This window comes from Gallus gallus, chromosome 24 (genome assembly GCF_016699485.2).
Source record: "Gallus gallus isolate bGalGal1 chromosome 24, bGalGal1.mat.broiler.GRCg7b, whole genome shotgun sequence".
NCBI classification, from domain to species: Eukaryota; Metazoa; Chordata; class Aves; order Galliformes; family Phasianidae; genus Gallus; species Gallus gallus.
The window spans coordinates 177135-199557 of NC_052555.1; the positions used below are offsets into that span (position 1 = coordinate 177135).

General features: G+C 48.8%; 2 protein-coding genes across 5 annotated transcripts in view; one reads left to right on the plus strand and one right to left on the minus strand.

Moving 5' to 3' along the window:
• The first annotated feature begins 1664 nt into the window (after window positions 1-1664).
• Window positions 1665-11906, plus strand: FEZ1 (fasciculation and elongation protein zeta 1). Its single transcript, XM_046903782.1, has 10 exons — window positions 1665-1741; window positions 3807-4107; window positions 5859-5955; window positions 7340-7426; window positions 7628-7838; window positions 9111-9382; window positions 9709-9789; window positions 10107-10182; window positions 10836-10901; window positions 11746-11906. Exons 2-10 carry the CDS (start codon window positions 3833-3835, stop codon window positions 11760-11762), a joined length of 1182 nt encoding a protein of 393 aa, XP_046759738.1. The 5' UTR covers window positions 1665-1741; window positions 3807-3832; the 3' UTR covers window positions 11763-11906.
• Window positions 11907-14074: 2168 nt separating this feature from the next.
• Window positions 14075-22423, minus strand: part of PKNOX2 (PBX/knotted 1 homeobox 2) — a 66142-nt gene continuing 57793 nt past the window's right edge. For 3 of the 4 annotated variants that reach the window (NM_001398296.1, NM_204226.2, NM_001398297.1), the window contains 6 exons: window positions 20508-20640; window positions 20337-20434; window positions 18410-18529; window positions 17143-17219; window positions 16444-16622; window positions 14075-15652 (listed from right to left, as the gene is read on the minus strand). In NM_001398296.1, the coding sequence (NP_001385225.1) occupies window positions 15408-15652; window positions 16444-16622; window positions 17143-17219; window positions 18410-18529; window positions 20337-20434; window positions 20508-20640 (852 nt within the window). In that variant the 3' untranslated portion in view covers window positions 14075-15407. The remainder of the gene's footprint in view (window positions 15653-16443; window positions 16623-17142; window positions 17220-18409; window positions 18530-20336; window positions 20435-20507; window positions 20641-22423) is intronic. The other variant, XM_015297935.4, reaches the window with a different exon arrangement.

A 22423-nucleotide genomic window follows, 5' to 3' on the forward strand; every position in this document is an offset into this window, starting at 1 on the left:
AAGATATGAGTGAATTATATTATATTACCCAAGTTTGAGGAGCAAAACATCCAGGAGATGGAAACGAGCTGTTGCAGTCGTTTTGTGATGTTGGCCAGTGATGCTTTGAACTGTGCATGCTCAACCCAATTGCAAAAATTCCCTAAGCTTAATGATAAAGTTCTGGGAGCCTCTTTTGGGGTTTCTCACTTAACATGCAAGGAAAACAGGCACAGGCTGGTGGGAAAAGATTTGTTCTTCTGCCATGGTAAAAATGGATGTAATAATAAATGCAGAGCTGCATGGTGTGCCTTTGCCTGCAGATATTGCTGGGAGGAAGCACTGCTAGAGATACGGAGAATCCAAATGCTCAAAAGAGGGCTTTGTGAGCTGGTAAAGGCATAGAGGAAGGGATGCATTCTCAGCAGTAAATGACTTCTTTCACAAAAACAGTTTTGCAGAAAAGCTGTGTCACTGTCACCAGCTGTGCAGTGGCTGCTGTGACTGGCATTAAAAAAGGACACGAGTTATGGGGACACATGAGAAATTCATTCCCAACACTGCCGTGGGCAAAGGTGCTGGAGCTGGAAGTGTCTGAGCACTGCAGGGTGTCATGGGTGGAGTTAATTTTATAAAAATAGAATGGAATGGCATAGCACATGGAATGGAATGGTATGTGGAGTGGAATGTGGAATGGAATAGAATGGATGGAATGGGATGGGATGGAGTGGAGTGAAATGGAATGGAATGGAGTGAATAGAATAGAACAGAACAGAACAGAATAGAATAGAACAACAGAACAGAATAGAACAGAATAGAGAAGGACCTTTAAATTCTTGCGTCTCTGTGACACTGTAACCATGAGATGGGGTGGAACCATGGGAACCCTTTTTTCTCAAAGCAGAAAGCTTTTCCAGAGCTGCTGGACTGCAAAATGCTGCTTTCCTTCCCCTAGTGCAGTGTGCTGCGTGGCCAAGCAGCTGTGACACTGTGATGTGTTGTCTCACATATGCTGCCTTGCCAACAGAATTTTCTACCCTATAAGAAATCCTTCAGTTTCAGGGTGTTTTAAGCCCATTTGTTAAAAATGCAGCAATGCAACAAGACCTCTGTTCTAGTTTGAAAGAACAAAAGGATGACATTAGGGAAGCTGGAAATTTCCAGCAGAGTTCCAGCAAATCCTGCAGCACTGCTGGGTCTGGGAGCTGTGTAGGGATACAGAAGCAGTGCTGCCCTGTGCATCCCTGCAGTGCATCAAACCGACAGCCATGGCACACTATAAACCTCCAATTGGGGTTACTGGTCTGCTGTTCACTCAGGGTTACAGAGAATAGTGATGGATGTATGGCCCCTTACAAAAAAAGGAAAAAAAAAGCATTGAAGTAAGAGGGAAAAAGGATTTTTGCATAGTTAATAGGTGTTTTTTTTTAAGATCTTATTTCAACTTTATCTCATTTATATATATATATACGCATAGTCTGCTTTTTGTAATGGATGCAATATATCTCTATGCTTGCAAAATGCATGAATAAATAAATATACATGTATTAAAGGGAGGGGAGAATGGTGTATTGTGGGGTGCATGACTCAAAGAAAGGCTGTGAGGAGGAGGAGGAGGAGGGTGAGGATGAGGGTGGGGAGGAGGAGGAGAAGGAAGGTGAAGAGTAGGATGATGTGGAGAACAAGGAGGAGGATGATGAGGATGAAGATGAGGAGGAGGACGGGAAGGATGAGGATGTAGGTGATACTGATGATACTGATGGTGAGGAGGATGAGTATGAAGAAGGCAAGATGCAAATGATGGTGCAGGCCCCCGTGCCCCCCTTCCTTTGCCCTTCCCCGGGGATAAAGGGGTGATGGGGAGGGGGGAGGGGGGGGGGCGTGAGCTCTCCAGGTGACGTCACCCCCCCCCCCCCCCAACCCCCAGTCCGTTCCGCGCGTGCGCAACGCGTCCGGCTCCCCCCCTCTCCCCCCCCCCCCCGTCAACCTTCTCCCGGAGCGCAGAGGATGCGGGGCCGCAGGTGGGTGAGGGGCCGGGGGGAGGACATGGAGGGGACCTCCGTTGGGTGCGGGAGAGTGCGAGCAAATAGGAAGGTTGGGGTGCAGCCAGGCGGGGTGAGTGCACGGTGGGGGAGCGTGTGTATGAGTTGAGGGGGTTGCAAAGGGCTTTGCATGTATGCGGGGGGGGACGGGTGAAAGATTTTGGAAGTGCAGCGCGGTGGCCTGCGGGGCTCTGGGGGGACATCACTGCGCAACGTGAGGACATTGCATGAGGGTGTTCCTGGGAAGGGGGGCGTTGGGCATTGTGCAAGGGTCGTAGGGGTGGGATTTTGGGGGTGCTCGGTTGTGGGGGGGCAGCAAGGAGCTGCCTGCCCCCCGAGGCGCCCGCTGCACTTCAGCATCCGTGCGGAGGTGGTGCGTTGTGGGGTGCGCAGGCGCTGCACGACGGGGTGGGGGAGGGCGATGTGGGGCTGGGGGGGGCATTTTGGGGCGCGTCGGGGGGGTCATGCACTGAGCTGCGCATATGAGGGATGCTGGCAGGGGCATGCGCAGTGCACACATGCGGGTGTCTGTAGTGGAGAGCTTGGGAGGCACAAAGCAGGGTATATGTGAATGGTGCAGGTGTGCACAAAGCTGGTGCACAATGGTGCACACGTGCACAGTGCACATCTATGATGCGCATGTGTATGCAGCATGTTCTCGTGCTGCCATGTGTGCAGCCACCCCAACGCATGCAACCCTGAGCATGCAAACAGCACTGTGCATGCGTGCATCTTCATGTGCACACATTGTGTGCAAACATGTGCCCTGCACCTCTGCACCACTGTATGTACAGGGCTGCATGCGTGCAGAGCTGCAGATGGGCACAGGATGCACCTGCACTCAGTTACACCTGTGTGCACGTACCCCTTTTACACATGGACCCTGACAGTCGTGTGATCCCATGCGTGCATACAGAGCATCTGTGCACTGTGCACATGTGCACCCTTGCATGTATGTGCCTCTGCGCAGGCATGCACTCCCTCCACACGCAGGGCTATATGCCTACACAGGATTGCATCCCTGGAGGACACTTCTGGGATGCTGCTGAGGTGCTACCAGGGGTTTACTAAAATGCCATCAGGATAGAACGCCAGTAGTGCTGGGTTTCCACTGAGATACTGCGAGCATACTCTACAACTAAGATACTGCACAGCCATTACTAGGACACTGCTCAAATAGCATCAGGGTACCACTGTGATACTGTTGAGATATTGTTACAACACCGATAAGGTTCTATTGGAACTCTTCAGTTTTTAGTAGGGTGCTACTGTGATACCAGTGGAATACTTCTGAGCTACTACTAGGGACTGAGGAGGGGTAGTGGTAAGATGATTCTGGGGTACTATCAAGTGCTATGTGAGCACTCAAGGAAGCTTTTGGGATACCGTCAGCACACTGTTGATACTAGTGTGATACTTTCAGGTGATACAGTATGAGGCTACTACTGAGATATTAACAGTTCAGTAAAAATGCAGTGATGCAGTGCTTCAGCTGCACTATCAGGGCAGCAGTAAGATACTGTGGGGCTTTTTAAACACTGTATACTAGTAAAGAGTATTGGGCTAGTACTAAGAAGCTACAGCTTATTACTATAGCACTGCTGAGGTGCTATGGAGACAGTACTAAGAAGCTCTAGGGATACTATTGGGCTACTACCAAGATAAGACTATAAAGTACTACCGGGATACTACTGGCTCTGGGATTAGAGCCAGCAAAGGGAGTGGGGAGCCTTGCTGACACAGCCTGTGAGCAGCAGGTGCCTCGTGGGTGCCTTGTCCCCACAGCTAAGACGGCAGCGGTGGCAAGGAGGATGGAGGCACCCCTGGTAAGCCTGGAGGAGGAGTTTGAAGAGGGGCCTGGGGACAATGGGGGGGTCCCCCGGCGCACCATGGACCCAGCACTGGCTGAGCTGGAGAGCTTCTCGACCGAGATGATGAGCTTCAAATCGATGGAGGACCTGGTGCAGGAGTTCGATGAGAAGCTCACCGTCTGCTTCCGCAACTACGATGCCACCACTGAGGGCCTGGCCCCTGTGAGAGGCCGGCTGCAGGCACAGGAGGAGGAGGAGCACCTCCAGGATGAGGAGTGAGTAAGGCTGTTCCTGCTGGGAACATGGGTCTCCTCGCGCTCCCATCCCCATGTTGTAGCATGATCATGCAGCGCACTAAAGTTTTGGTGCAGTAACCTGTGAGTATGTTCCCTTAGGGCCTCTGTGCCTCCTTATGCCCCTGAGAATTCCCGCATGTGCTGCTCAGTACCCTGCATTATGGCGTAGCTGTGCATCTGCATGGAGTTTCTGTGTGGTGTCCTACAAATAGGACACATAGGACACTTGGGCCTGCATGCCTCCTTGCAGCACTGTGAGATACACCCCTCACCCCAGCATGGAAACCTGCTTACCCCATTGCAGCAGTTGTGTCCTATGAGCAGGGCACATCTGGAGGCTGTGCACCTCCCTGAGTGCTTGCAGGATACCCTCCAGGTGCAAATCAGGCCCCTTCCTCACAGCATGGTAATGCAATACCGTGGAGTATCTGTGTAGTATCCTACAAGCACACACATCAGGCACCCCACATGACATTGCAGCGGGCCCAGGCCTTGTGAGGGGAGCTGAGGGTAAGTGTGAACTGTAAGGTGTCAGCAGGGCTCAGCCTCCTCGCAATGTAAAACTGTGCACCCAAGTGGGGCGGCTGGGAGCAAAATCTGCCCAGTGCTGCCTGTCCGGCCAAAAGCATCATAGTGGCATTTGCACCAAAATCTAATTTTCATACAAAACCTTTTTTTTTGGTTGCAAAATGCCATTTAGGGCCAGAATTTATGCTTTTTATTTTATTTTATTTTTTTTCCAGCGCTGTTGATGTACAAACACCTTCCTAACAGATTTCTTTTTGCCCATTTAACTGAGGTTATTCCCCAGGCTGCACTTCCTAATGCTGATTTTTCACCAAGCAAAGTGGTTGTTTTCAAACCAAAAGCTCCCAAATCTCTGTCTCTCTTTTTTGTTTTCCAGCTGTTTTTATATTTTTCAGTGCAAAATCAGTCATTTTGCAGAGAAAAAAATGCATTTTGGCAGCATGCCCAGAACGCTGCGCTGCCACTGGCAGCCCATGGTGCCACTTTGTGCTGTGGATTGTGTCACTTTGGGTCAGTTTGGGCAAAATAGGCTTTTTTTTCCCCACTCTTCAATGAGCCCTGTGTGCACGGATGGGGGATGGGTGGAGGCCTTAAAGGCGCCGCTTCCCTCTAATTATTAACCAGTTATTGCCATAATTAATATGGAAATCTGTGGCTGCGTTCTGCAGGATGCTGGTTCTTTAAGAGCAGAAAAGAAGCAAATTTGGGGGACACTCATTTGCTTTTTCCTTATTTGTTGCTTTTTTGTTAAAAATGGGAATGTGTTTTTTTTTTTATGTCCCGTTTTTATGCATTAGTTTGTGAAATATGTGCATAAGAGGAAATTAAAATCAGATGAGGGAGGGGAGATGAATATCCCAAAATGAGTGTTTTTATGGTTGTTTTGGAGCTGGGAGCAGTTAGAGAGGGGAGGCTGTTTTGGGGTGATTTAGGGGGAATTGGGATTATGCTAATGTGCACACATTTTTAAGGTGTTCTGAGGCAGAATTTGGGGTGTTTTGGAATGTTTTGCACATCTCAGTGGTGGTCAGGGAGTGACCACCTGGCAATGTTTAGAAGCATTGTTTTGGGTGTTGGGACTCTGTTTTGGGATGCACTGTGGCATTTTGGCATGCTGTTTCAGGATGGCTTTCTGGGAGGCAGCACTTCGGGGCATTTCGGGGTGTTTTGGTGATCCCCACTCAACACCTACCTCCCTACAGAGTCTGGGATGCCCTCACTGATGGCTTCGTCCCCCGGGGCTCCCCCCGGCCCTGGATGCACCCTGAGGCTGAGGCCCCCGATGGCACCGATCCCCAGGTATGGCCGTGACGCCCTTGGCACCTCAAAGCCCTGTTGTCCCCATGTGACCCATGTGGTGGTTGACAGCTGTCTGTCAGCCCCAAGACTCAGCAGCTGTTGGGGAAGGGCAGAGCCAGGGCACTTAAGACCACCTACAAATGGCATTTTTGGGTGGCTGTCCTTACATCCGTCGCTAATGCAGAGGATGTCTGTGTTCCAGGGGAAAGTCACTCTAAAGGGCAAGATTAAGTGCTCGATTTGGCAATTTGCTTCCTGCCAATCTGTCCCCAAGCTGGGAAGAAAACAATGTTTACTTCACTGTAATGAGTTCATGCTATGAAGAGCTATGTTTGGGGTTGTGGGATGGCATCAAAAATCCACTGATTTCAGCCTGTTTGAATGTTTTGCAACCTGTCACTAGAGAAGGGTGTCCTCATCCACCACCTCCATCCATTTCCTTATCCAAGGCCTCACCATCCAGAATTTCCCTGTCATCTCCTTACCTGATGCCTCCATTCAGTCTCTTCATGCAGCATCCTTATTACTCTCTTCCAATACCTGAAAGGTGATCGCAGCAGAGCGGGGCTGGTCTCTTCTCAGTGGCGACAGGATGAGGGGAAATGGCCTCAAGTTGTGCCAGGGAAGGTTTAGGTTGGGTATCAGGAAAAACTTACTTACAGAAAGGGTTGTTAAGCACTGGAATAGGCTCCCCAGGGAGGTGGTTGAGTCACCATCTCTGAATGTGTTTAAAAACCATTTGGTGCTCAGGGACATGATTTAGTGGAGGGTTGTTATAGGTAAGATGGTTGGATTGTGGTTGGACTCAATGATCTTTAAGGTCTTTTCCAACCTGAGCAATTCTACGATTCTATGATTCATCCATCAAACTTGTCCCCATCCATAACTTCCACCCAAAATCACCATTTGAGGTTTCTGTCTAGTATCTACATCCGGCATCCCCAGCCAGTATGACCCTCCCCAGTGTCCCCATTCAACATCCCCATCCAGTGTTTCCATCAAACATCTCCTAAGCCAACATCTCTCCATACAACACTCCTATCCAATGCCTCTGATATAAATTCTTTTGTCCTAGACCTCTATCCAGAGTCTTCCATCCATCATCTCCATGCCAAACCCCTATCCGCTGTCTCCATCCAACATCTCAATCCAGCTCTTCCATCCAATGTCTCCTTGTCCATCCTCCCCATGCAGCATCTCCCATCCAGCATCTCCATCCAACATCTCTGCAGTGTAAGCCCCACAGGCAGTGCATCCCCAGTGCTATGGTTCTGGTAGTTCTTCCCATGAGCTACAGGGCTGTGTCTGTGCCTATGCTATGCCCATACCTGCACCAGGCAGTGCCTGTGGTGCCACCGAGGTGACCAGCCTGTGTCTCCTGCAGCTTTGTGAGAAGGAAGATGAAGAGCTTGCTGAGAGAAGCGAGCATGACTCAGGCATCAATGAAGAACCACTGCTGACAGCTGAACAGGTACCTACACCCTAACACTTGGATGTCTCCATAACACCGGGCTCACACTGCTCAGGACACAAAAAGGCCAAATCCACTTGTTTGGGGACACTAAGAGCTTATCTGTGGACAAGGCTGCAGGACTCAGATGTCGGATGCAGGGTGCAGATGTGGGATGATGCGAGGTGCAGGGTGCAGATGTGGGACACTGGTACCCCACAGGTCATCGAGGAGCTGGAGGAGCTGATGCAGAGTTCGCCTGACCCTGAGGCGGATCCTGAGGGCGATGAGGATGAGGAGGAGGAAGAAGATGAGGAAGAGGATGCTGAGGCCAATGCAGAGGGTGACAGTGGAAGCCGGGGCATGGAGCCCATCGTTCTGCATGAGCTGCACACCTTCTCCCCCACCTTCAACAACAACTGCTCCCATGAAGGTACAGGCAGTAGGAACCAGGCACAGCCCTTTCTGGGTGCAGTTCTCACCAAATTGGACATCAGGAGGTGGCTCTCTGCAAAAAAATGAGCCCTCTGAGATCTTTCTTGTAGCATGGTGATAGATGGTCCTGTGTTTCACCAAGCATGTGGCGCATTGTGCAAAATGTCTCCAGCACTGTGCCTTGCACTAAGTGCATGTTGCTAAGTGACCTGTGCCTTTCTAAGCATGCCATGCAAGTGATCAGTTGATGTGTGCATTTTGAAAGAATGCCTCACTTGTTCTGCACATCACTGTTTGCATCCTTCACTTTTCTGATAGCACCCTGCATGCATATGACTGCATGTGGCACGGTCTTCCCTGGGCTGTGCTTGGTGCATTTTCCTAATTTGCTGACTTGCACCAGGCACCAGACATTCCCCAAAATACATAGGAAATTTTATGATACTTTTTAATAGTTGCACTAGGTTTTTCCCCAAATATACCTTGCCTACATTTCACTGACTGCAAAGAGGGTTTCCCTAATCTCACCAGGCATTTTGATAATTGCTCTTATATTCCCTAATTGTATCTAGTGCTTTTCATTTACTGCACCATGCATGCCATTAATTGCACCAGGCACTTCCATAATTGGTCAGGGCACTTTGCTCTGATACTGGGCACCTTAGCAATTGTGCTACAACAGTGCTGGATGCTCCAGCAATGCACTGAGCATTTCACTGATCACAGAGCAGTAAAAAAGTTTCAGTGTGCATTTCACTGATTACACCGTGCATTTTGTTAATTATCCCTAGAATCTTACAGACTGTAGCGCATACTCAAATAACTGCATGATGCATGTCACTAATTGCCCCAGACATTCCAGTAATTGCATCATTCATGTTCATCATTGCTCCAGGTATTTCACTCATGCACTGTGCTTTTGCTGAGTGCACCAGGAGTAGCTCTCACTGCATGAGGAATGTCACTAATTGCCCCAGACATTCCCGTAATTGCAGTGTGCATGTCACTAATTGCACCAGGTGCTTAACTAATACACTACGCCCTTCACTGATTGCATCAGAAATAACACTCATTGCACCATGCAGGTCACTCACTGCACCGTGCATGTCACTAATTACACTGGACATCCCTGTAGCTGCACTGGACCTTTGCTAACTGCAACATGCATTGCACTGAGCATCCCAGGCATCCCAGCAATTGCACCTTGCACGTAATGCCTTTTTGTACAGTGCATGCACACTGTGCACCCTAACGATGATGCTGGTGGCAGGGCTGGAGCAGCTGACGGCTGGGGAGCTGGCAGCGGCAGCAGGGCGTGCGGAGGCAGCGAGCCGGGCACTGTCGGCTGAGCTGGTGGCCCAGCTGGCACGGCGGGATGAGCTGGCCTTTGAGAAGGAGGTGAAGACGGCGTTTATTGGGGCTCTGCTGGCCGTGCAGGGGGAGCAGCGGGAGCAGCGGGAGGCCGCACGCCGCCGCCGCCGCGACCGTGGGCTCAGCCTGCAAGGAGGTCGTCCCGAGCGTGGGGGACACATGCCCAGAAAGGTGGGGATGGGGTTGACCAACATACGGATGTGAGTCTGGGGGAGGTGGGGTGTGAGGTCCTGCGGGTGTGGGGATGGCACGGGATGGGATGGCATGGGATGGGATGGTGTGGGATGGGGTGGAATGGGATGGAATGAGATGGGATGAGATGAAGGGACATGGGATTGGGCACATGGAGGACACTGGACATGGACAGGACACATGGCATGGGGATGTGAGGACAGGGGATGGGGTGACAGGGAGCTGGATCAAGGAGATGGGGGGATATTTGGTGCCTGGGGCGGTGTCCTCATGCCAGGAGGTGACAGGGTAATGCATGTCCCCAGCGGTTCAGCATGGAGGGCATCTCCAGCATCCTGCACTCCGGCCTGCGTCAGACCTTTGGCCCCGCTGCGAACGAGAAGCAGGTGCCTTTTCCCCCCAACTTGCCCAAATCTGTCCCCTTCCACCCCCTGCTCTGCACACTCGTGTGTGCCATTTTTGCCCTTTTTCATCCCTTCAACCCTACCTAGCTAGGGGTTCATTTGAGCACAGCTTTTGCAGTATCCACTTAATTCAGTAGCCCCCCAAACATCTGTAAATTAAATGCAATTGCAGGAAAGTTGCAGCTGTATTTTGCACTTCTGCTTTTACATCAGTTTGGGGTGGTTTGCATCGGTGAGGTGTAAAAAAGAGGCAGCTTTGTGGCATGGAGGTTTTTGGGGGGCATTTTTCTGCTTTGCAGTATCTGAACACAGTGATTCCCTATGAGAAGAAGGGTTCGCCGCCCTCCGTTGAGGATCTGCAGATGCTCACCAACAGTGAGTCCTTGTTTGACCCATTTTGAATCACCATAACATGGCCAATCTGGGGCACAAACACACAATTTGCATTGCTGCAGTGCCCACAACTTGGATTAATTTTTTTTTACATTTCTTCAACACAGCCAGTTGGGGGTGCAGCCACCTTTTTCACAATCAGATGCATGACACCATTGCAGCACAGCTGGTTTGAAAGAGAAACACCATTTTGTATCAGTGAAGCATTGCGAGTTTTCAGGCACAGTTGTCTCATTTGCACCACTGCAGCAAATTGAAGCTTTGCTGCTGTTGGTTTTTGCATCGCTGTGGTCCACCTACATAGGGAGACTCATTTTGTAACATCCTCCCCCCCGCCCCCCTCCCTCCGGCATGGCCAATTGGGGGCACAATTGTTCATTTTGCATCACTATGCCCTGAGCAGTTTGGGGTGCAGTTCCTCATTTTGCAACTCACCCCAGTGCCAATTTGGGTGGAAAACTCCAATTCTGCATCACCGGAGTGAGGCTGATGGGGGTGAAAATGCTCAATTTGGGATACTGTCAGGATGGGTACACTGTGGCAGTGCCTTTGTGATGGTTTGGGGCTATCTGGGGACAGAATAGGAGCATGTGGGGATACATGGACTGTGCTCAAGGTCCTTTTCCACCGTGCAGTCCTGTTTGCCATGAAGGAGGGGAATGAGAAGGTGCCCACGCTGCTGACAGACTACATCCTCAAAGGTACCTGCATGTGCCCTGTGCATCCCCCCTGCATCCTCCATACCCCAAATGCATTCCCCATTTATCACTGTGCATCCTTTCTGCATCTCCCTTACCCTCATGCACCTCTCATGCAGTGCTTAAGTATGTCTCATGCATTCTTTGTGCATCCCTTACATCTCCCCTGCATGTTGAGTGCATCTCCTGAGCATCCTTACAGCATCCTCATGGACCCTCATATGTCACTGTCCATTCTCCTTCATCCCCTGTGTACCCATCCGTGGCTCTTCTGCATCTACTGGGAATGCCTGGGCACCCCTAATGCACCACTGTGCATCTTCTCTCCTTTGAATCTCCTTTGTGTGCCTCACGCATCCTCCATGCATCTCCTGGGCATCCCTGGTGCATCACCTGCTCATCCTCCTGCATCTTTTGTGTATCCTCCATGCACTCTCTGTAAACCATAGCACACCCCCGTGCATCCCCTGTTCTCCCTTTTGTGCATGCCTTGTGAATTCCTCATGCATCCCTTCTGCTTTCCTCCTGACTCCTCTTACATTCCATTTACAGCCACTGTGCAACCTCATTTAAACTTATGCACCCTCAATGTGAATGCTTGTGCATCCTTGGTGCACGCTCATGAATGCTCATGCATACTTGTGCATACAAACCCTCAAGCATGCATGTGCACCCCCATGCAGCAGTGCATACTCATGCAGCCTACTGCACACCCATGCATCGCTGTGCACCCCTGCACATCCTTACGGACCCTCCTGCAGCCGTGTTATCATGCATCACTCTGCAGCCTCCTGCACCCTAGTGCAGCTCCGTGCACACTCGTGCACGCTCACCTCTCTCTTTGCAGTGCTCTGCCCAACCTGATGCAGTGCAGCCCTGCACCCCCAAACTCCGGCGCCCCCAGAAACGGGGCCAGACACATGGAAACAGGTCACCTGCACCTCCCCCACCCAAATCCCCCCAAACCTTTGCACAGCTGGGAAATAAATAATTTGTTTCATTAATTAAGCAAGAGGAATCCGGTGTCTTCTTTCCCTGCCTGCAATGAAGAGAATCATAGAATTGCTCAGGTTGGAAAAGACCTTAAAGATCATCAAGTCCAACCACAATCCAACCATCCTACCTTAACTCTAACAACCCTCCGCTAAATCACGTCCCTGAGCACCACATCCAAATGGTTTTTAAACACATCCAGGGATGGTGACTCAACCACCTCCCTGGGGAGCCTATTCCAGTGCATAAGAACCCTTTCTGTAAGTAAGTTTTTCCTAATATCCAACCTAAACCTCCCTTGGAGCAACTCGAGGCCATTTCCCCTCATCCTGTCACCAGTGAGAAGAGACCAGCCCCGCTCTGCTGTGATCACCTTTCAGATACTGGAAGAGAGCAATAAGGTCTCCCCTCCGCCTCCTCTTCCCCAGACCAAACAGCCCCAGTTCCTTCAGTCTCTCATCATAAGGCACATTCTCCAAGCTCTTCCCCAGGCTTGTTGCCCTTCTCTGGACCTGCTCCAGCACCTCCACATCCTTTCTGTATTGAGGTGCCCAAAACTGAACACAGTACTCGAGGTGAGGCCTCACCAGTGCCGAGTACGGGGCAGGATGACTTCCCTGGTCCTGCTCACCGCACCACTCCTGATCCAGGCCAGGACGCCATTGGCCACCTTGGCCACCCGGGCACACCGCTGGCTCATATTCAACCACCTGTCCAACAGGACACCAAGGTCCCTTTCCGTCAGGCAGCTTTCCAGGCACACCTCCCCAAGCCTGGGGGGTTGCCTGGGGTTGTTGTGACCAAAATGCAGGACCCGACACTTGGCCCTATTCAAACTCATACAGTTAACCTTGGCCCATCCATCCAGTCTATCCAGGTCTCTCTGTAGCACCTTTCTCCCCTCAGGCAGATCAACACTCCCTCCCAACATGGTGCCCTCTGCAAAGTTACTGAGGGTGCGCTCAATCCCCTCATCAAGTTCATTAATAAAAACGTTAAATAGAAGCCCTGGGGGACACCGCTCGTGTCTGGCTGCCAGCGGGATTTAACTCCATTGACCACAACTCTTTGGACCTGGCCATCCAGCCAGTGTTTCACCCAGCGGAGTGTACGCCCATCCAAACCGTGGGCAGCCAGCATCTTCATGAGGATGCTGTGGGGGACAGTGCTAAAGGCCTTACTGAAGTCCTGGTAGTCCACATCAACAGCCTTACCTTCATCCACTAAGCGGGTCACCTTGCCATAGAACGAAATCAGGTTTGTCAAACAGGATCTATCATTCACGAACCTGCGCTGACTGGGCCTGATCCCCTGGCTGACCTTTAATTGATCCATGATGGCTCCCGAGATTATCCGTTCCATAACCTTCCCTGGCACCGAGGTGCAACTGATAGGTCTGTAGCTACCAGGATCATCTTTCCAGCCCTTTTGGAAGACGAGTGTCACATTTGCCAGTCTCCACTCCACCAGGACATCCCTGGTTAGCCATGGGATGGAGCAGGTCTGAAACCATCTCATCCTGGATTACGCGGGGGAAAAAAAGCTGTGTTTTGCAGCTTTTGAGTAGAAAAATATACTTTTTGTGGGTCATGATTATACAGCATTTTGCAAAATAGGCATATTTTAGGGGTAACAAGCTGCTGGGTGCTTATTAGGCAAGGATTCCATTTGGGGAAGAATCATGCTGCTTTGGGGTGTGTCACTTATTTTGGGCACTCATCTGGGGGAAAAGACACTCATTCTGGGGGAAGAGACCAATTCTGGGGGACTGCTGATCATATTTGGAGAGCATTCCTCATTTTTGGGAAGCAACGTTTGGTAGCATAGTGCTTATTTTGTCATGGCAGCTCCCATTGGCTTTGGAGTGGGTCACTCATTTGGAGGCACATTGCATATCTGGAGAAGCAGAGTTCATATTTAGGGATAGTCCCTCATTTCGGGGGAGCAGAGTTCATACTGGTGGCAAATCACTTAGTTTCAGAGTTCTTCATAGAGGGGCATCACTTTTCTAAGTACGAATCCTTTCGGTGTTGCATCACTCATTTGTGGATTTGAAGCAATTCACTCATCTTAGGAGAATTTGCCTATCTGTGGGTTGCCCATTTTGGGGTTATTCACCCATTCTGGCGTTCCGCTTGTCCTTCATCCCCCTCACCTCCACTACGAAGAAGCTGACAATAAAATACAGCTGCAAAACCTCATCTCGTAGCACTTTATAATAAATGGACATGAATTAATACTAAATTACAATGAATCCTTTATGAAATTACAGATTACATTCACGCCAGATCAGTACTGAAAAATAGGCTTTGTTGCCCATTGCATCGCTTTGTTGCTGCGGCCCGTTTGGCTGCGGCTGCTGTTTCTTCTCAACTCTTCAAGAGCCAAAAGAAGGTCAAAAATGGCAATTCATGCAGCCGCCAAAATCCTTCCTTATTACAGAAGAACAAACCCCAACTGATGGGGAAGAACTTGCAGAAAAAAATCCTTTTTTTTTTTTTTAACCCCCATGGAACTGAGAAGATGCCCTGTGTTACCTGGGCTGCCTTTATTCTCGTGTTTTAAGGCAGAATTCGCCTTTTTGCTACCACTCAAAGCCCCCAAACACAGTGTTTTTGTACAGCTGCCCCCTGACAGCTCGCTTGTGGCACTTGGGGGTGAGAAACCCAATGTTTTCCTGCGCAGGTGGATGACGTTGGGGAGATAGAATCTTTCTGAATTTCTTTCCTCCTGGGCAAATCACTATCCAATTTGGGATGAAAGGCTGCTATTTTATTCCTATTTGGTACCAAAACACCCTGGAAAGGTCTTGCTCAGCCTGGCATCCAGCCCAACTTGGCATCCAGTCTCAGCCCTGAAGGACAAGGCTGAGATTTGATGGGTTTTTAGCACATAAATTAAAGAGTTTGGGGAGCTTCCTCCCTTTTCCTGAAAGTCGTGTGTAGAGTCACCAAATGGCCACAGCACTGAGGCCAAAACAGGGAGATTCGAGCAATCCTGTGGGTCAAGAGCATGAAACTTTCCTCCAATCTGATAGGAAGCAGAATTGGCAACTTGGCAATTCTTTCCCACATGCCAATATTTATGTGAATGACCTTTTTTTGTGGAAGCTTACCCCAGAAATACATCAATCCTGTTTTGGTTGGGGTTTTTTTTGCACCAAGAAATCCAAGAGGATGCAACAGCCCATGGTGGCATCCGAGCACGGTGGGGAAAATAGCCTCCCCTATAAACGCTTTCCTTACCAAAAATGAAGGGAAAAGGGAGAAAACAAAGAAAACCTGAAAGAAAACCTCAAAAAAATCCGGCCACAATATGTGCCTTGTAAACATGTGTCCTTCACTGCCATGTGCTGATGTGGTGGCCCCGGTGGCCCACAGGCGGATGGGGCATCTGTCAGTGCCTCCACAGTTAGCTTTGTCCTCACCAATCTGTTGTTATTCTTGCTGTGTTTTTGCCATTCTGGGAGAGGTCGCTTCCGGTGCCATCCACGATTTGGGGAGCGCGCAGGATGAGCTACTCCAGTGAGTCACTGTGGTCCAAACCAAGGTTAGCACCAGGCGCAGCCGGGAGGCCACCGGGCTCTTCCTCCAGCTCCTCCTCCTCCTCTTCCTCCTCCTCCATCTCGTCCTCATCCTCCTCATCGTCGTCCTCCTCAGTGCCATCTAGGGAGTCCTCGTGAGCTGCAAGCATGGCCTGCTGCATGGCCATGGTGGCCGTGGCTGATGAGAGGGGCTGCAGGTTGTCCATGGCGAGGGAGCCTGAAATTAAACAGATAAAAATGACTCCCTGGCTAATATAAAAAGGACAAAAAAGTGCATAAACCTACAAGAACACAAATGGACAGCTGTATTACACAGAATACTTTGTAGGGGGTCCCACCTGCCCTACCCATCTCCTAAGGTCTAAATCTTACATTTTTAACTGCTGTATCTTTACTAAGTAACAGGAAACTCTTAATTTTTCAGGAAGAGGATTCCCAAAATGGTTTGTCAGAGCTTCTCTTCATCTTCTTTCTTCATCTCTTCTTTTGTTCATAGAAACACTGAATTATTATAGAATCACAGAATGGTTTGGTTGGAAGGAACCTTAAAAACCATCCAGTTCCAGTCTCTGCTGTGTGGGCACCTCCCAGTAGATCAAGATGCCCAAAGCCCCATCCAGCCTGGCCTTAGCACTGCCAGGGATGAGGCATCCACAGCTTCTTGGGCAACATTCCTTTCACCTTCTTACAGCACCATCTCCCTTCATCTTTCTCTTCCTCTCCCCTCCTCTCTGCTTTAATCCCATCTTCTCTCTACTATCCTCTTCCCAAAGACCTCAGCAAGAGGATTATCCCCATGTCAATGAGATGGTGGTGCCTGTCACAAGGGAGCCGTGACACTGCCATACAAGTGACCCCACTGCCATCACCCTTGTGATGACCAACTGGATGGCCTGTTGCGTATGGGCAACTTCTTCAACATGTTTTTCCTTTAAATACCAACATCAGGCCATAATATAATGCATGGCCTTATCCAGGAGGAACAGGGGCCCCCAGGATTTTCCTTACCATCAGGATTTGTCCCTGAATTGCCACCCTGCTGCTGAAGGACTCCAGCAGCGATGGAGTTGGGCCAGAACCGCTGGGTGGGCCGGTGCTGAGATTTGATTTTCTTGGCTTTAGGGGCTGGGTCTGGGTTGCTGGCATCGAGCATCGGTTGCAGGATGCGCCGGCGGGCGTTGATGAACCTTTCCCAGGAAAAAAAGTGGCCACTCAATTAAAAATATTTTCTATTACTATATTAAATAAACAATAACGATTTAATGAATTGCAATATTGTTTATATATATATAATTACTATAAAACCCTTTCAGAAGTAGTTTCATGGTGCAGAAAACTGTTTTCCTATCCCATTTCCCAAGCCATGTGCCTCTGTTTCATTAGTCTGTGACATGTTAAGCCATTGCCCTAATTTTTCCAGCTATTAATTGCAGGAGGGAAAATACTGGCTGCTATATTGGGATTGCCAGGAGAGGGCATTGAGACTTCAGCAATGAACACTGGATTCATAGAATCAGAATACTCTACGTTGGAAGTGACCCATAAGGATCATCAAAGTCCAACAACTAACTAAGCACACAGCCACTGTACTGCCTAAAAATGAGCCATAACCATTCACCCTATCCCTAAAAATAGACTAAATGAGACAAAATAGTTTGATATCTATAAAGTCTGTGAGGTGACAGCACAGGCCACCAGCGTGCTCACCAGTTATTGACTTGTAAGAGGGTCAGGTTGGTTTGGGCAGCGATTTGCCTCTTCTCATCCTCTGTGGGATAGGGGTGCTGGAAGAAAGATGGGCAAAAAATAATATCCACATATGTAAAGCAGCAGTCCCAATCAGGGGGAAATAAAAAGCAAAAAGAGCACTTTTTTTTTTCTATCCCTCCCATCCCAGTTTGATGACTTGTTGCATTTGCAAGGTATCATTGTCTCCCCTGCATCCTTAACTCTTTACCACTGCTCTTCACCTAAGGCTTTACTTGAAGGAAAAGGAGGTTTTTCTGTTTTTGGTTAGTTTTAGAGATTTTCTCCAGTTTTCTAATAATGGTTGTCAGAGATTTAGGATTTGGGTCATTTCCCATAGTATCAACATTTATTCCAGCATTTATGGCATATTATTTCCAGCTAAAAATCTCCCAAGTCCAACAAAATTGTAAGCACTGATGCTACTAGATTGCAAACCCCATTATTTATGCTGGTGCTTTCAGACTAAGCAGATGGGACATACGGAAAGACCCAGTGCCTTGTACTATGCATCCTCATCATCCCAGGTCGTCAAAAAATTGCACAACAAAATGGTGTGCAGGAAAATATGCAAAGTAGCTTTTAGTCCTCTCACACCAGGGGATTCAGGAAGGGGCTCTGAGAAAACAGTAAGCACAGAGTAATCCCTGAGTTATGCAGCAAAAAGGGATTTTTGGTTTAGCTTACTGCCCTTTTTCCAGCCCCAGTGGTGGGCAAGCAGTCTCCTTGCACGAAAATAAGCCAGTTGCATCTTCTGTGAATTACACCTCCACCCACCAACGAACCCCCAAATTGGATGATTTTGCAATTTCACATTTTGGACAATTCCTGCTGTACCACAATGGCGCCCATAGGGGCAGCTGTTGCAGCCCGCCCACCCTGACTGCTGGAAAAGGATATCTTGGAGCTGCTAACTGTACAGAACACTCCTTCACACATCTGCAAACATGGATGAAAGTCAGACATTTGGCTTATCTCTCCCTCTGGTTTTGTTTGCTAAACATCAAGGTCATAATTTTGCCACCTGCAGTGAAAACACTCACACCCCAAATGCTCCCAAAATAAAAGCAAAGCCACTTTGTGCCTTCAAATATCCCAAACTGAGACAAACCACCACTTCAGTTCGTTCATTTTCAAGGTTTTTTTCTTTCCTGCAAAGCAGCCTTTTTCCCCTTGTGCAACCCCCTGAGTGTGCTCTGCAGGGCGCATCAGTGGCTACGATGCTCACCATGAGGTGCTGGAAGAGCCAGGAGCGCATGATGTTGGTGGCGTGTTTGGGCAGAACGCCCCGCTTGTTCTTGGACTTCTTGTCCTCGCCGTCAAGGAGTGAGGTGAGATCCAGGTTAACCTGCCAGGGAGAGGGAGAGAATCAGCTGAAAAAGGTGACTGGCAACCCAAAAAAACCCAAGCAAATATGAACCCAAAATGGGAGTAGCGGAGTGGGAAAACAGACATGCTGAGAACCTCCCAAATCCCATCTGTTTCCCAAAATCTGCACTAAATTCCCCGTTTTCCACCAGGATCTCTGTTTGCCCAGTTAGTATCTTCATTTTTGCACCCAGTTTTGCAAAGGGCAATTGGCTTTTCCCAACCGCAGTGGCACCAGTGGGGACAACGCCATGACCACTTTCAACATGCAGTTAAGGAGGATAATTTACCATAATAAAAATGCCACAACAAAACAGAGACAACTATTTTTTACAGCCTGAGGTTAAAACTCTGTGATTTGTTAACTCCTTGTTCCTTGCTCTGCTTATTGCAATTAATAGAGGAAAAACGTTGTGGGAAAATGCGCTGCTTTTAGAAAAAAATTAAAAATAAATACACTGGGATGCTACAAGAGAAGCCTTAATGATGTCGTGGGAAAAGAACTGAAACCTCAGTTAGAAAGATTTTTTTTCCCGGCTCTTCATCAAAACACTTCTCCGGGATGAATTAAACATCAGCCCGGCAGGTCCCACCGCTCCCACGAGCTCCAGATGAATAAATCACGCTGGCGGCGCAGGAAGAGCATCCGGAGGTGCTTGTCCAGGCTGCTCTCCCTGCCCTGATATTCCCTGCGCGTCTGTTTCTTGCACCTCAGAGGGCTTTGCTGCAAGATCCAAGCTGGTGACGGCGAGATATTAAAGAGGGAAAGGAGAAAAGAAGCCTTGAAGGCATTAAAGCCTGCTGCGAAGGTGTCTTCTTCCAAAATATCCTTTTTTTCCACATGCATTTATGTCTGATAGTGGTAGGAAGCTCCTGCCATTAAAAATGTGCATGGGGAGACTGAGGCTGATCTGCCCCCAGGGAGCAGCGTGGCAGAGAGTGATATGTTTTGCCCAAATTCCTGAGGAATGACAGCATTTGTAAGAGACTGTGGATGATGCAGGCTACGTGCAGACAGGGATGGCAAGTTATCCTTATAAAGCAATTTCTACCCTAAATCATTGTCTTGCTGCAAAAATGCAGAGAGACCCAGCATGGCTGATCAGAAGAGGAATAAAAATAGAACAGATGCCTCAAAGCCACCCCAAATTCATGAGGTTGTGATAAGAAAGGGAAAAAAGGAGCATAGCCATATGGGATAGATAATGCTTGTGGTCCCAAGAAGATAAATGATACCGAGGTGTTTGGTGCAGATCTTTCACCCTACAAAAATAAACCTGAGACTGCCACTTCCCTGGAAGTTGGTGAAGAAAGGCAGAGAGATCTTGTCAAATCTGACAGCAGGGCAAGCAACCAACCACGTGAAGTTTAACAACAGAATCACAGAGTCATTAAGGTTGGAGAAGACCTCCAAGATCCCCAGCCCCAACCTGCCCCCACCATGCCCACTGACCCCACAGTTCCAGAACATCTCCTCGATGGGGAGCCCACCACTCCCTGCGCAGCCCGTGCCAGTGCAGCACCACTTCCAGAGAAGAAATGTTTCCCAATATCCAACCTGACCGTCCCCTGGCACAAGGCGAGGCCATCACCTCCCGTCCTTAAATGCTAGAAATGCCAGATTCTGCATGTAGGATGGGGCAGCCCTGGGTCTATGTACAGAGGCTGGAACACCACTCTCAGACACACGGTTTGTGTTTCACGGTGCTCTGTGCAGCCAGGGGTTGGGCTTGGTGCCCCCTGTGGGTCCCTTCCAGCTCAGGATGCTCTGTGGCTCTAGGATTTACCTGGGCGTTGGGGATCTGCAGGGCACCAGGGGCGATGGCTTGGGTGAGGACCTGGCCCTGAGATGTCACCATCGTCACGGGCTGGTACAGGGCTCCACCTGCGGAAGACAGGGCTCGTGGGGGTGCTGCATGCTGAGGGCTGCCCGCCCCCAGCCTCCCTGCTGGCCCTACCTGGCACGGCGGGCGATCCAGCCCCGCTGCCCATGGCCAGGTTGCCTGGGGGCAGTGCGGCTGCAGGCACCACGATGCCCGGTGGGGGGTTGGAGGCGGCTGGTAGTGCCGCGGGTGAGCTCTGCAGCATCTCCTGCAAAAAAAAAAAAAAGAAAGTAAGATTTCAAAGCATTCTGTCACATGCAATAAGAGCTTTGTTTTCCCCTCCTTCTGTCGCAGCTGGAAATAAAATATGGAAAAACAAGGAATTATGCTTTGCAAAGCTCCCGCTTGTGTCTAAGCAACTTCACCTCTTTGTGCAGCCACTATTTTCAGTAAGTGACAAAAGCACCACATAGATGACAAGAAGGAAATAATTATATTGTCTCCTTCCTATCTACACATTTTTTTATCGTTTTCCTTTGTCTGGAACTTGATGAAGCAGCTTCTCCCAAAAGGGAAAACACCAAAAACTGCTCTGAAAAAATTAAACTTCCCAAAAAGAAGCATGTGAATAGCATAGATCCCCAATAAGAGCAGCAGAAAATAACCACTATCAGTTTCTGCGTGCCAGAATAATGTTTTTTAAAAGAAGAAAATAGTAACACAGCTCAATTTAACACCACTCCTTGCAGCTTTAAAGTTAACTTCTTGCAAAAATGGAGATATCTTCCCCAAGTGCTGTAATGTTAGCATCAGCCTTTCACCTAAGAGCTGCAAACGGAAAAAAGGCACAAATAGGTTATGTGATTATTTAGCAAAATACTTTGGGAAGTGTGACTCAATGGGAGGATATGGAGACCGCAGGATCAAGCACGACAGCCTCCATGATGTGCAAGATTTTTGAGCGTTATGCCAACAGCATTTAGAAAACTATCCTTCCAAAACAAGCCTGACACAGGTATGTATGTCTGTAATACGTCCGCTGTAACTGAGATAATGCTGCATTCACATTTTGCAGTGAAAGGAGGATCTTTTTCTCCCTCTTCTACCATTTTCCCATTCTGCCTCACTTCTCCATTGTCCCGTTCCTCAGCTGCTGAACAAAATACCAACAAAAGGAATTTTCCACCTTACTTGAACTTACTTCATTTTGATCCACTTCTTCAGCAAACCTATTTCTTGCTCTAAGAAAAGAGGATTTATCTGGAGGACTGATGTGTAGTGACACCAGAAACACAAGCACGGCTGGGTCAGAAAAAGCCATCGCCCCTCTTATTCTAGCAATAAAGCAATGGAGAGTTTGAACGCTCAGATCAATTAATTGTACATCAGGAGATGATGTGGGTGCATTGTTCACCAGGGACATGCAAAGCTCTTCTCCTGACTCATTATTCTGCAGTTCCTCAGAAAACGAGAATCCTGTTTTTGGAAGTGCACTGGGAAGAAATAATTCAGAATATCTGAGAGTGCATCAGCACCACAAAACCAGAGGTATCCAATGGAAGTGGAGGCTCTGCCTTAAAATAGTTATAGATATCTCCAGGAAGATTTAAAATACGTATTTAGCATGCTAATTGCAAATGCCAGCCAAATTGCATTGCCGTGGTGATTTTAGAAATGTTTTACATTTCAGGACTCCAGTTGGAAACTTTCTGGCAATTTTTACAGTTGAGTGTAGGAAAAAATGCATCACTAGGTGTCTCTACAGATCCATCTCACACCAAAACTCTGCAGCTCTATGGCAAAAATGGTTTCTCCAAATTAAAAATCACTTCAGTGAGGAAATGGACCTGGTATATACTGCATTGTGCAAAAAACCATCCCTTTCTCACAATAAGGCAAGCGCTACAATGCAGTGCTACTTGTGCTGATGTCCCTCCACTTTGCTCTACGACGCAGTGATTTATTTTCGGGTGGCACACATGCACACAGTTTCCAGCCCCTCCTAATTTTTTGAAATTTATCTGTGCTTGTGTTAAAGTGGGGAAAATCTG

Coding starts and splice junctions, on each gene's coding strand:
- FEZ1 (XM_046903782.1), top strand. CDS start 3,833: ATGGAGGCACCCCTGGTAAGCCTGGAGGAGGAGTTTGAAGAGGGGCCT. Junction 7,427..7,627: donor CACTGCTGACAGCTGAACAG/GTACCTACACCC, acceptor GGTACCCCACAG/GTCATCGAGGAGCTGGAGGA. Junction 10,183..10,835: donor TCTGCAGATGCTCACCAACA/GTGAGTCCTTGT, acceptor TCCACCGTGCAG/TCCTGTTTGCCATGAAGGAG.